Here is a 13,757-nt window from a genome sequence, read left to right as displayed (position 1 = left end):
GACTCTTAATCCCAGGGTTGTGGGTTCGTGCCCCATGTTGGCTGAAAGATTCCTGCATTGCAGGGGGTTGGACTAGACTACCCTTGTGGCATCTTCTAACTCTATGATTCTGTGTAGGTTTTGCTCGTCCTTGGGGTCCAGCTGGTGTTAGCCAACCATACCGTGGGCTAGTCCCATGTCCTGGGCTGCTGTTAGCCACATTACAGAAATAATTAAAACAAACAAACAAACAAACAAACAACAAAATCACCCTTCAACTTACAATTCTTAAGCAACCTTCCATAGAAGGGTGACCATTATTGGAATGCTTTTTTGCAGTTACAATTCCTGGCCAGGTCCAAATGAAGGTCGGTATAATGAAACCTCTCTGAGCAAGCAGCCTCCAACAGGAGTCAGCTACATTCAGAGCAAGGGGGAGAAAGCCATCCCCTGCTGCTTGTTCTCGGTGTCAGATATGTTAGAATATTCCATTCCACCTTAAGAAGAACAGGCGTGACTGTTGTGTGTCGCATACCTGTTTACACTTCAGCATGGAGTCCAACCGGCACATCGGCTGGTGGGCTGGGGCCAGTTGGGGGCCTGCCAATTGTCCCCGATTCCTTAGCAGCATCCCAACAAGATAATCAGTGGTAGACTGCCTCTAGATGTGGAACTTGGGCTGATTTTTGGCCTCAGAATTACGTTCTGTAATTTTTCTGCACGGACATGGTATTCTGCACTGAGAGTACGTTTCCAAGCACAGTTCAAAGTGTTGGCACTGACCTTTAAAGCCCTAAACGGCCTCGGCCCAGTATACTTGAAGGAGCGTATCCACCCCCATCATTCAGCCTGGACACTGAGGTCCAGCTCCGAGGCCCTTCTGGTGGTTCCCTCACCATGAGAAGTGAGGTTGCAGGGAGAGAGCCATCCCCTGCTGCTTGTTCTCGGTGTCAGATATGTTAGAATATTCCATTCCACCTTAAGAAGAACAGGCGTGACTGTTGTGTGTCACATACCTGTTTACACTCCAGCACAGCTTGCTGGGAACTTCTGTTTGTGTATAGCTTTTGCTTATACTGCTTGCTTGGACATGAAAGGCAGAAGACATGTTTTCCCTCTTGTCCTGATGTATGCTGAATAAACTGCTTGTAAATATGCTTTACACAGCCTCTCCCTGTCACTTCTGTTGTGCGTTTACTCTGCTAAGTTGTGTGCCCAGCTTCTGAAGCTTCTGAAGCTCTGGGTCGCAGATTCATGCTGCAACAAGGACTGGAGTTCATCCGGCACATCGGCTGGTGGGCTGGAGCCAGCTGGAGACTTGCCAATGGCCCCGATTTCTTAGCAGCATCCCAACAAGATAATCAATGGTAGACTGCCTCTGGATGTGGAACTTGGGCTGATTTCTGTAATTCTGTAATTTTTCTGCACTGACATGGTATTCTGCACTGAGAGTATGTTTCCAAGCACAATTCAAAGTGTTGGCGCTGACCTTTAAAGCCCTAAACAGCCTCGGCCCAGTATACTTGAAGGAGCGTATCCACCCCCATCATTCAGCCCAGACACTGAGGTCCAGCTCCAAGGCCCTTCTGGTGGTTCCCTCGCTGCGAGAAGTGAGGTTGCAGGGAAACAGACAGAGGGCCTTCTAAGTGGTGGCGCCTGCCCTGTGGAATGCCCTCCCATCAGATGCCAAGGAAATAAACAACTATCTGACTTTTAGAAGACATCTGAAGGCATCCCTGTCTAGGGAAGTTTTTAATGACTGATGTTTTAATGTTTTGTTGGAAGCCACCCAGAGTGGCTGGGGAAACCCAGCCAGATGGGCAGGGTATAAATTCTTCTTCTTCTTCTTCTTCTTCTTCTTCTTCTTCTTCTTCTTCTTCTTCTTCTTCTTCTTCTTCAGTGGAGACAGCCAGACGACAGCAAAGGACTTGACCCGAGTCATCTTGTAGCACAATGGGCCTGCTATGCTACCTCAAAGCAGGTTCTGTAGGTGGACAGCCCATTAGTCGAATCCTGTGCACCTGCTACCTTTTTGCCATCTCTAGGTGACTTCCCTCCCCTTCCTTTGTTCAAAGCGCTCGCACAAAAGGGGATATTATTATGTCTTTCTTGATTACGAAAATAGCCTCAGTCTTGTTTTATCGGGTTTTATTCAGCAGGAATGTAATTCAATTCTCCCTTTCATTGGGTGACTCAGATGAAAGGGCACATGGCTTTTTATATAATTGCACGGGAGAAAGGGGGTTCGGAAAGGGCGGCGGCTGGATTCTTCTTTGCTCGCTCGTTTTCTGCACGCCCTGAGCAACAAATGCAGCAGCAGGGCAATATGAGAAAGCAAGCAATTTCCTCGGGTCAGGTGTGGAACAGAGTGACCCACGTGGTTAGAGCCATGTGTGGACTCTGCCCACAACGTAAAATCTGAGTTCAAAATCAAATTTTGCACAGAGGAACCGAATATGCGGCAAGACTCTAGTCAAAGTCATGATACTACAGGAAGTTATTGTAAGTAAACATAGTAAGAGCTTGGCTGCTAGATCAGACCAAAAGACCCATCTAGCGCAGCATGTTGTTCTCAAAACAGAGTGTTTGTTGTGGGGGAGGAAGGGAAAGGAGAATGTTAGCCGCTTTGAGACTCCTTTAGGTAGTGATAAAGCGGGATATCAAATCCAAACTCCTCCTCCTCCTCCTCCTCCTCCTCTTCTTATCTACTTGCACTGGTGTGCTTTCGAACTGCTAGGTTGGCAGAGGCTGGGATGGAGTACAGGGACCTCACTCCGTCATGGGGATTCTAACCGCCGACCTTCTGATTGGCAAGCCCAAGAGGCTCACTGGTTTAAAACACAGTGCCACCTGCGTTCCTACCCCAGTTGTATTACAAAGTGGCTGATAATGAGAGGCATACTGTCTTCAACAGTGAAGGCAGTACATAAGCCATTGTGGGTTGTAGCCATTGACAGCTTCATCAAAGAATCAAAGAAACGTAGAGTTGAAAGTGCCCCGAGATGATCATCTGGCACATCCGCTTGCAATGGGGAAGGTAGTGGAACCATACCAATACTCCTGATTTCAACTCTGATATTGATTGCCAAGGCCTCCTTGAACCTTGCTGGTCCAAGGGATTAAAAACCAGCAAACAACCATCGTACATGAGTTGGATACAGTGGTACCTTGGGTTACAGATGCTTCAGACTCCACTAACCCAGAAATAGTACCTCGGGTTAAGAACTTTGCTTCAGGATGAGAACAGAAATCACGTGGCAGCAGTGGGAGGCCCCATTAGCTAAAGTAGTACCTCAGGTTAAGAACAGTTTCAGGTTAAGAACGGACCTCTGGAATGAATTAAGTTCTAAACCCGAGGTATCACTGTACAGTGGTACCTCAGGTTACATACGCTTCAGGTTACAGATGCTTCAGGTTACAGACTCCACTAACCCAGAAATAGTACCTCGGGTTAAGAACTTTCTTAAGGATGAGAACAGAAATCACGCACCAGCGGCACGGTGGCAGCGGGAGGCCCTATTAGCTAATGTGGTGCCTCAGGTTAAGAACAGTTTCAGGTTAAGAACGGACCTCCAGAACAAATTAAGTTCTTAACCCGAGGTACCACTGTATAAGCCTTGGTGATGTCCAGGTCAAGCATTTCAGTGCCTTAAAAGAACTGATTGGTGACATTATTTGCCAACATATGAGAGCTGTAGGCAGTGAAATAACAGAGCCAGGATTGCAACGTAGCTTTCATTGGCAACAGTGAAGCCCATATCACCCACTGCAAATCAAAAGAAACTATAGTCATCTTCCAAAGCGGAGGTTAGTGGAACCATGCTATCACTCCTGATTTCAACACTGACATTGATTGTCAAGTGATATCAAGGCCTACTTGAAGCATGCTGAACACTGTAAAATTAATGAATGTTAAAATGATATTGGATTGAAAATAAGTGGCATTAGCCACAAAGTTAACAAGAGTATGCAAAATTGAATTGATAATGGATGAAAATATAGTTATAATATGTTAAGATACAGAGTTAAGATAAACGAAAGAGGGTAAGGATTTGCTGATTTCATTACATAATTGGGAATACAAAAAGGGGAGGTGTGAGGAGGCCAAGGAAATAAGATAATGAGTTAGGGTTACAAAAAATGGATTTGTTTTTATTCTTCTTTTTTCTTTTTCACGTATTTTTCTATGTTTTTTTTGTATTTCTTTCTTTTTATATGACCTTTTTAAATTTATGTTTTTGTAAAACTTCAACAAATATCTTTAAAAAAGAAGAAGAAGCATGCTGATGCATCTGTCACCACCCCTGAGGCTTGGCCATGCTGTTTGGGGTCAATGGCAATTGGAGTCCAGCAACATCACATTTGCCACCTGTATTTTAATGAATGTTGGGAGTCGGAAGCAAATGCAGCCAATATTATATCACTTGCGCACACTTTCCTACGCATATGCTGTACAAGTCTTACTGTGATGAGAAAAGCAAGGTTGAAAATTGCAGCCCTACCAAGTCAAAGAATTATCAGCTGCCACTGGTCCAAGTCATGAAAACATATAAAGAAGGAATGGGGAATCTGTGGCCCTCCAGATCTTATTGGACTAGAACTCCCATCAGCCCTGGCCAGCATAGTCCATGAGGGTTTGTAGAAATGCCTCAGTAAATTCAAGGAAATATAAAATGTGTGTGGGACAGGAAGGAGAGTGTTTGAGATCTTGAGATGGTGGTTTTTTTTTTTTTTAATTGCTTGACATTTCTGGTGGAAGGGCTGTGTCTCAGTAATCCCCGTAGACCAGCTCCCATGGACCTGGACCCCACAAAGCTCAAATGTTGCCTCTCCCTTTATCAGCCCCCACACCAACTCTGGTCATCTGGCTAGACCCAAATATGTGTTCTAACCTGTACCAGATGAAAACCAGAGTGAACAGAATCAGTGCCTTTAGAGGTGTCATTTCCCTTCTTTGCTGTCTCATTTGTTCTATTTGGTCTTTGATGATGCAGATTAACCTCTCCATTTTCTTTTGGAGTAATATATCTAATCCTGTGTTCTTTTTTTTTTTTTTTACTTTAGATTGGATGCCTCTTTCTTTTCTGACGAGAATCTTCCTTGGATGCAAGTGGTCTTTCTGATGGACAAGAAATGCTCCTTTCAACAGAGAAAGAGAACCTTTGGATCCAAGCCATCATATTTTGACTTGTTCTTACCAATTTTTAAAGCTGCCTTGAGGCTTGGATGAACAATTCATTGAATCGATTTAAATAAATACTTAAAATAAGTAAGAGTTCAGGAAGAAAGGCAATACCATAATCAATCATTTTAAAGCTGGAAACATTTCATTAATTAACGGCAAACATCCTTCTACTACGGATGCAATAAAATTGTGTATGTGGCTATGTGTTCTCAGAATAAGGGAGTTATTTGCAACCTTTCTGTAAGACTGCCCTTATGTTTTTCAGGAGGATAGATTTGTCAGTAATTTACTAGGGTACTAATTAGGAATTTGTTGGTATCACCCATATTGGTCAAAGGTGTACCATTGCTTCAGCTACAACATACTCTTTGAGCTCAGTATGGTGGGTTTCAGTTGCTTGATGGACTCCTTGGTTTTGCCACAACAGGTAGGGAGTGTGGTCAAGGAGAGAAAAGGAAATGGGGTTGTGGTTCACTGAGATGTTGAAGGGACACCGTGTCACCTACCAGACATCAACGGCCAGCTCAAGTGGATGAAGAAGGAAATGACTTTTGGTTCCTAGAAGCTTCACCCATCTGACAGGAATAGAACAGGTAAGAAATGGAGCAAACTAGCGCTTCCCAGCTCACCGTTTGGTGAGTGGAAAAGGAAGGGCATGGACCAGTCAATCCTCTGATCCAGAAGCCAGAGTGAGGTTTCCTCAACAGGAAACAGAGGTGTTCATTCCATTGCCTCCCCTAAGGAAGGATATCCCCAGTGTTCAAGCAGGTCACTCCTAGCTTACTGCAAGACACTTATGGTTAATTAATAAAAAGTTGGCTCTTTGGTCCATTGGTGTGTCTTATGCCAACTTTCTGGGGTATGGGGGAATTTATTCTTGTAGATCAAATATTACATATGTGCAGAACAGATGTCTGTCTGGCCCACAGGAAAATGTGGCATTTGAGGGTGCACCCTGGTGTGCCTTGCTCACCAATGCTATGAAACCCTAGAGACATCAAAAAGTGTCCAAAACCTGCAGACCGGGTGGTTTTGTGATCTTTCCTTGCAGTTCTGGTCTAATAATGTATAGCCACATAAATCAGGGGCAGGGAACTGTGTCCATCCAGATGTCGCTAGACTGCAGATCCCATGTGTCCCAGCCAACATGGGCAAGAGTCAAGGATAATGGGACTTGGAGTCTAGCAACAGCTGGAGACTGGTAAGGAGGACAATGTGAGAGGTAAACTGTTGATTTGCCACAGGTTTTGGTTGTGCTGGCTCAGTAAGCAAGGATGAGTCCACACTTGCGTCTTCTTGATCCTTCAGAAGCCATCACTACTTGTCCTCCAGGTTGGACAGAGCCAAGACGGCATAATTCTGCAATTGTTTGCGCTCATCCAGGTTATACTGCAGCTTCTCCAGCAGCTCAAAGTAGCGGAAGAGGGCGTCACGGGGCCAAATGACCTGCTCGTCATTATCAGCCTCGTATAGCCCTGGCAGGTTCTTGTGGACATATGTTTCCCAATCCAGAGTCCCAGCCTCGATTTCTGGTATGCTGTATATTGTGGATGGCCCCATGCTCATTTTGTCCTGCCCCTGGGGTGAGCTGTACTTCTTTTCCAGCAGTTCCAGCTTAAACTTGTCAGCTTTCTGCTGAGTCTCAATCTGCTTCATTTCTTCACTCAATTCATTCCGAATGGTCTGGAAATTGGTGACCATGGTGGCCACCATGAGGTTTCTGAAGATGAATGCCCCAATGAGGAGCCACAAGCAGATAAACAAGCCACTGATTGCTTTGTTTATCTCTGGGACCTTCCACGTGTCCTGCAGCAGAGCATACCAATGGTCCATGGTGAAGAGAATGAAGATGGTCACCAGTGAATTGGGCATGTCTTGAAAATACTTGTTGTACTCTAGGTCATCCAGGTTTGAGCGAGTGTAGCCATCAAAGAAGAAAATGCCTGATACGGCAAAAATATAGAAGAAGAAGACGAGGAGCACCAGGATGAAGCTCATGGCTTTCATTGCTTTGAAGAGGGCCATAATGAGGATCCGGATTTGCCGGAGTCTAGGGAAGAGCTTTAAGCAGCGCAGCACACGGCAAACCTGGAGGAAGTATGTGACGGCCTTGCTGTGTTTCTTTTCAACAAGGAGTATCAACTCAGGGATAAAGGATATGATGGTGACTGTGCAGTCAAAGACATTCCAGGAGTTCTTAAAATAATCCTGAAAGCTAACAGCCCAGTTCAGCCCAATTTCCACCAAAAAGATGAGGACAATGACCCAGATGATCACCTCCATTGCTATCTTCATTTTCACAAAGTGGTCCTCCAACTTATCCCTTATCTCTACTAAGATCATGAGGACCACCATGTTCAGGCAGATGAGGAAGATCATGAAGACTTTGAAGATTTGGCTGTTCAGGACTGAATAAGCCCAAATGGCGACAGGGGGCCAGCGGCTGCAGCGCACACGGATACGGTTACGGCAGCGTGTTTCTCGCGTGATCATGACATTCCGTTTGGGCGCAACATTGAAGCGCACCAGCTGGTGATGGTCTGTGAGCATTATCTTCTTTAGCTTCCGATGGTCCAGGAAATCTCGTATGTTATGGCGTGGAATAGCACTGCCTAGCCCCCGTAGATAGTCAATCAGATAGAAAGTGTAGATCAGCTTGGAGCGGATGGCATCTGCTCGGGGATGCAGTTCAAAGGGTACTTCATTTGTCTCTTTGGAAGCATGTGATGAGGGTGGCTGGTCCTTCATGACTCCCGCTGGCTCCTCCTGGTATGGCCCAGAGGAGATTGGAAGCTTCTTCATACAGCATAATAGACACTCAGTGGTGACCTCACAGTTGAGAGTATTCTCCTGGAGCAGTCAGAGCATTCCACTAGGTTGATTCTATTGGTATGCCTAGGACTGCAGTTCTTAGGATCAATGCATGCAAGTTATACAGTGGAATGCAGACATGAGACAGTATATAGTCTAATCACAGTGGTCTATGCATCTATAACCTCAATGCTTGATTTGTTTGGGCCCTTTATTTGTTTTGAACCCTGATTCTTTTGCGGCATTGGCGACCCCTCCCAATTTGGTGTCATCTGAAAATTGAGAGTTCCCTCAATTCTTTCATCCATGTCATTTAGAAAGATGTTGAACAACAACGCGTCCAGGACAAAACTCTGCTGCACCCTACTTGTCTCTTTTTTCCAGCATGATGAGGAACCATTAGTGAGCACTCTTTGGGTTTGAACTGTCAACCAGCCAGAAATCCACCTAACAGTTCCCTTGTCCACCCCACATTTTACGAGCTTCTCCATGCGGATATCATGGGAGAGTTTGCCAACAGCCTTCCTGAAACCAAGATACACTATGTCCACAGCAGGGAGGGAACAGCTGGCTGGGTCAGGGAGGTCGTCAGTGCCTCTTTCCGAGAGGGAGTGGTCACTGCCTGTTTAAAGGAGGAAGTGATAAGACCACTCCTTAAGAAACCTTTGCTAGATTTATTTGGAGTGGGGGGAAAAACAAGAATCAAACACCAAATACTCATAGACCAAAGGGAGAGGGGAGGCTTTGCCCTACCAGAGTTAGAACTTTATCACACAAGTGCTGGGCTGGTATAGATAAAAGTCTGGATTGCTTTAAGGGAAATGGATGTGCTAGACCTGGAAGGTTTTGACAATCGATACGGTTGGCACGCATATCTAATTTATGAAAAGGTGAGGGCACACAAGGGATTTTTGAATCACATTATAAGAAAATCCTTATATAAGATCTGGATAAAATATACAGTGGTACCTCGGGTTAAGAACTTAATTTGTTCTCGATGTCCGTTCTTAACCTGAAACTATTCTTAACCTGAAGCACCACTTTAGCTAATGGGGCCTCCTGCTGCTACCATGCCGCCACCGTGTGATTTCTGTTCTCATCCTAAAGCAAAGTTCCTAACCCGAGGTACTACTTCTGGGTTAGCAGAATCTGTAACCTGAAGCGTCTGTAACCTGAAGCAGCTTTAACCCGAGGTACCACTGTAAAGGATTATTAGAACCAAAGATTCCCTTGTGGACCTCACCGACAGAAGCCCTGGCTGTCAAAAAGAAAAATATGCAAAGAGACTGGGCCACATACAGAGTGCTGATAGAAGAAATTAAGGATAACTTCAAATTGAAAGAATTTGAAGAAATTAGAAGACACTTGACAGACTGGCTGCAAGATTTTCAGATAAATGAAAGATTGAGCTTAGACAGAAAGGAAGGTCTTGCAAAAGAAACATCTAGATTTGAAAAAGAATTCAATATAAAGGAAAATAAATTTAAAGAATATATAACCTCCTTTTAGAATGGGAGGTGAAAGAAGAATTGATGAAAGGAACAATGTTACATCTGCAGGTGAGGCAGTGGAAATTCTGGACCAGTGTCTTGCCTTGGTAATGGAATGGATGAGAGCCAACAAACTGAAACTCCATCCAGATAAGACTGAGGCACTGTTAGTGGGTAGTTCCCTAGACTGGATGGGTTGGGGATCCCCTGCTCTTGGTGAGGCTACACTTCCTCTGAAGTTGCAGATTCATAGCTTGGGGGTCCTCCTGAATCCTTTGCTGTCACTCGAGGCTCAGGTGGCCTCAGTGGACTGGAGTGCCTTCCATCAGCTTTGGCTGGTGGCCCAGCTATGCCCCTATCTGGACAGAGATAGCCTAACTACTGTTGTCTATGCTCTGGTAATCTCAAGGTTAGATTAGTGCAATGCATTATACATAAGGCTGCCTCTGAAGATGGTTCAGAAACTTCTGGTAGTGCAGAATTCCGCATCCAGGTTGCTCCCCAGAACAAGATGGTTTGAACATACTACACCGATCCTGGTCCAACTGCACTGGCTACCAATTAGTTTCCAGGCCCAATTCAAAGTGCTGGTTTTGACCTATAAAGCCTTAAATGGCTCAGGACTGCAACGCCTCAAGGACCACCTCTTTCCATATGAACCTACCCAGACCCTGAGATCATCTTCTGAAGCCCTTCTTTGTGTGCCTCCTCCTCGAGAGGTCCGGAGGGTGGCAACACGAGAACAGGGCCTTCTCTGCAGTGGCTCCCTGTCTGTGGAATGCTCTCCCCAGGGGAGTTCACCTGGATCCTTCATTATACACCAGGCAAAAACATTCCTTTTTAACAAGGCCTTTCGTTGATTTGATTGATTATGCCCTTTTAAAATGTGGGGTTTTTTGGGGGGGGGATTATTGGGTTGTTGTTTTTATTTCTATTTTTTATTTTGTGTTGTTAGATTTTGATTTTATTCCGTGAACCCCCCTGAGACCTTTGGGTATAGGGCGGTATATAAATTCATATACTACTACTACTACTACTACTACTAATCCCCTTTATATGCCAAGCTTCTAACTCTATCAAAAAAAGACATGTGATTGGTCTGGCATGACTTGTTTTTGAGAAACCCATGCTGGCTTTTAGTAATCACAGCATCCTTTTCTAATTATCCTTTATTATCTATGAATCTGTCTACTCAGACTTCCCATCCTTCCTTCCATGATGTTTCTGTTCAAATCCTTTGTCTACTGCCTTGAATGTAATAATCACTTCCATAACATACAGGTATATCCTGCATTACATTCCTTTATCATTGTCATTCCTTTGCTTATATTCCCAGTCCTGTCTGCTATTTCAGTTGACTATAATATTGTCTCAGATGATCCACAAACATCCTCTCGATGTGACATTCAATTGCTAGTCTGCACTGGTCCACACAGTGTCTCCTAACACTGAGTGACCTGGGGCAACATCCAGCCAGTCCTCATCTGCCTCCTCATGATGGGGGGGGAGGGATGAGCCCCCCCAGTGGCTATGTGGGGGCTGTAAAGACCTCAGCCCCATGGAGTTGGTGCGCCTGATCAGATGGCAACTCTAAAGCGGCTTGCTATAACCACCAACCATCTGATAAGCAGTTATAGCAAACTGCTTTGAAGTCTTTTTGCAGGCATGGTTTAGAGTCAAGCCACACCTGCAAGCAGCTGAAGAGGAAACAGGCTCATTTGCAGGTGAAACTAGAACTTGATAGGGAACACCCTGGTGCAGCCAATACCACTGGGACTTGCTTTCAAAGGATCAGGAGCTCTCCTTAAGCTCTGTGTTGTTCCTTTGGAGCCACGCCCTTAGCTACCCCACACCTCAACATCACATATAACATCAGGGACTCAGCTAGACTGGTAAAGGAAAAAAAAAACACATTTTATATGCGTTGTATATGCCAAAAAGGTCCGTATAGTTAAAGCTATGGTTTTCCCAGTAGTGAGGTATGGAAGTGAGAGCTGGACCGTAAAGAAGGCTGATCGCCGAAGAATTGATGCTTTTGAATTCTGGTGCTGGCGGAGACTCTTGAGAGTCCCATGGACTGCAAGAAGATCAAACCTCTCCATTCTTAAGGAAATCAGCCCTGAGTGCTCACTGGAAGGACAGAATGTGAAGCTGAGGCTCCAAGACTTTGGCCACCTCATGAGAAGAGAAGACTCCCTGGAAAAGACCCTGATGTTGGGAAAGATTGAGGGCACAAGGAGAAGGGGACGACAGAGGACGAGATGGTTGGACAGTGTTCTGGAAGCTACCAGCATGAGTTTGACCAAACTGCGGGAGGCAGTGGAAGACAGGAGTGCCTGGCGTGCCCTGGTCCATGGGGTCATGAAGAGTCGGACATGACTAAACAACAACAACAACATATGCAATATAACACTGTGACACAGGTGGCGCTGTGGAGTCCCATCTTTTGCCTACCAGATTTCCCTGTATGAGTTTGCAATGCATTTTAACCGAATCACTTCTTTGACATGTCTGCATCCAGGCCAGGTGTGAGGTAGGTAGGCATGGTTGGGGGAGGGACAGTCTTGTGGGCCAAATGGGAACCTGTGCCAAGTCTACTTAAGCCAGAGGTTCCCCATTCCTGTCCTGAGCCGATAAGTCTGTTCTGATAGCGAAGACAAACATTACATTGCATTGGCCAAGCTGTCTCTGTTCATGCAGAGCAGGAAGAGTGTCCATCTACTTGGACCAGTTTTTGGCTTACAAGCCACCAGGAACAATTCAATGTGCTTAATGTGGACCACCCTCATTGCAAAAGGAACTCATTAGTTCACCCAGCTGTCTGACAGTGGCAGACAACAAAATCTGAGGCTTGGCAAAGGGAGATGGGATCTGGCAGTTTCTGTGTGGAAGCTGCAGAAATCAAATTCCTAAATAATCCCTACTCAAGGCTAGGGAAAGGGGGTATATGCTGCTGCCTTATGGAAGATGCCTGTTGCTTGCTTCCACTAATCATTACCTCTACCACTTAGAGCCTATTGCAATTAAGCAGTATCTTTCTTTTTTTTTAAATAGTTTTGTAACATATCATTTTCAACAATAATTAAACATACTTTTGTATCTTATACAGGTTTTTTTTTGACTTCCATCAATCACATCTGAAAATTTTCCAATCTACAGTGGTACCTCAGGTTACATACGCTTCAGGTTACAGACTCCACTAACCCAGAAATAGTGCTTCAGGTTAAGAACTTTGCTTCAGGATGAGAACAGAAATCATGCTCTGGTGGCGCGGCGGCAGCAGGAGGCCCCATTAGCTAAAGTGGTGCTTCAGGTTAAGAACAGTTTCAGGTTAAGAACGGACCTCCGGAACGAATTAAGTACTTAACCTGAGGTACCACTGTATTCCCTTAATTTACATTTCTTACTTTCACTATTGCATTTAAATCTCATAACTAATATCTCTATTCTTTCTCTTCTTTGCAATGTTTCATATATTTCTCCTTACAAAACTTCTTGTAGTCCTACTAGCGTAATCTGTTGATTACAGTTGCTCTTCAAATAGTTCGTATATTTCCTCCAATCTTCTGTGAATCTCTGGTCCCGCAGGTTTCAAATCCTTCCTGTCATTTTATCTAATTCTGCGTAGTCCATTAATTTTATCTGCCATTGTTCTGCAATTAAGCAGAATCCAAATCATTGAAACAAACAAATAAATGTGTAAATAAAGACACTATTACAAAAATGCCATACATTCCAGGGTAGGGAAACCTTCTTCAGCCCAAGGGACATGTTCCCTCATACAGAATTTTCTGGGGCAACCTGCCAGTCGTGGGCAGGGCTGAAGGGGAAAGTGGGTGGGGCGATGGATGTGACATCATTGTACAGTCGGCTACATTCCAGCCAGGCAACAACGAGATGTTTCCATGCACACACAATAGCCTGTTTTATTTGCTGTGCTGTTTCAATGAGATCTTTTAATTGTCTGTTTTAATTAAGGATGCTTATGTCTTAACGCTCACGAGGCTGATTTTTATACTATGCACACCACATAGAAGCTGATTTCGGCATTAAGCAGAATATACTGGTGCAAAAGGGACGCGGGTGGCGTTGTGGGTTAAACCACAGAGCCTAGGACTTGCCGATCAGAAGGTCGGCGGTTCGAATCCCCACGATGGGGTGAGCTCCTGTTGCTTGGTCCCTGCTTCTGCCAACCTAGCAGTTCGAAAGCACATCAAAGTACAAGTAGATAAATAGGTACCACTCCGGCAGGAAGGTAAATGGCATTTCTGTGTGCTGCTCTGGTTCACCGG

The 13,757-nt window shown here is 44.8% G+C and overlaps 1 protein-coding gene across 1 annotated transcript; it reads right to left on the bottom strand.

Annotated features, from left to right (window-relative positions):
• Window positions 1-4,335: 4,335 nt before the first annotated feature.
• Window positions 4,336-7,943, bottom strand: LOC310767341 (cation channel sperm-associated protein 2-like). Its single transcript, XM_083624211.1, has one exon. It carries the CDS (start codon window positions 7,910-7,912, stop codon window positions 6,482-6,484), a length of 1,431 nt encoding a protein of 476 aa, XP_083480337.1. The 5' UTR covers window positions 7,913-7,943; the 3' UTR covers window positions 4,336-6,481.
• Window positions 7,944-13,757: the final 5,814 nt, after the last annotated feature.

Source organism: Podarcis filfolensis (genome assembly GCF_964270895.1).
Source record: "Podarcis filfolensis genome assembly, chromosome: 7".
Classification (NCBI taxonomy): Eukaryota; Metazoa; Chordata; class Lepidosauria; order Squamata; family Lacertidae; genus Podarcis; species Podarcis filfolensis.
The sequence above is the reverse complement of the archived record's forward strand: the minus strand, read 5'-3'. Positions and strand labels throughout refer to the sequence as shown.

Bases quoted from the DNA above. Each gene is read 5' to 3' on its own strand.
- LOC310767341 (XM_083624211.1), bottom strand. From the start codon at position 7,912: ATGAAGGACCAGCCACCCTCATCACATGCTTCCAAAGAGACAAATGAA.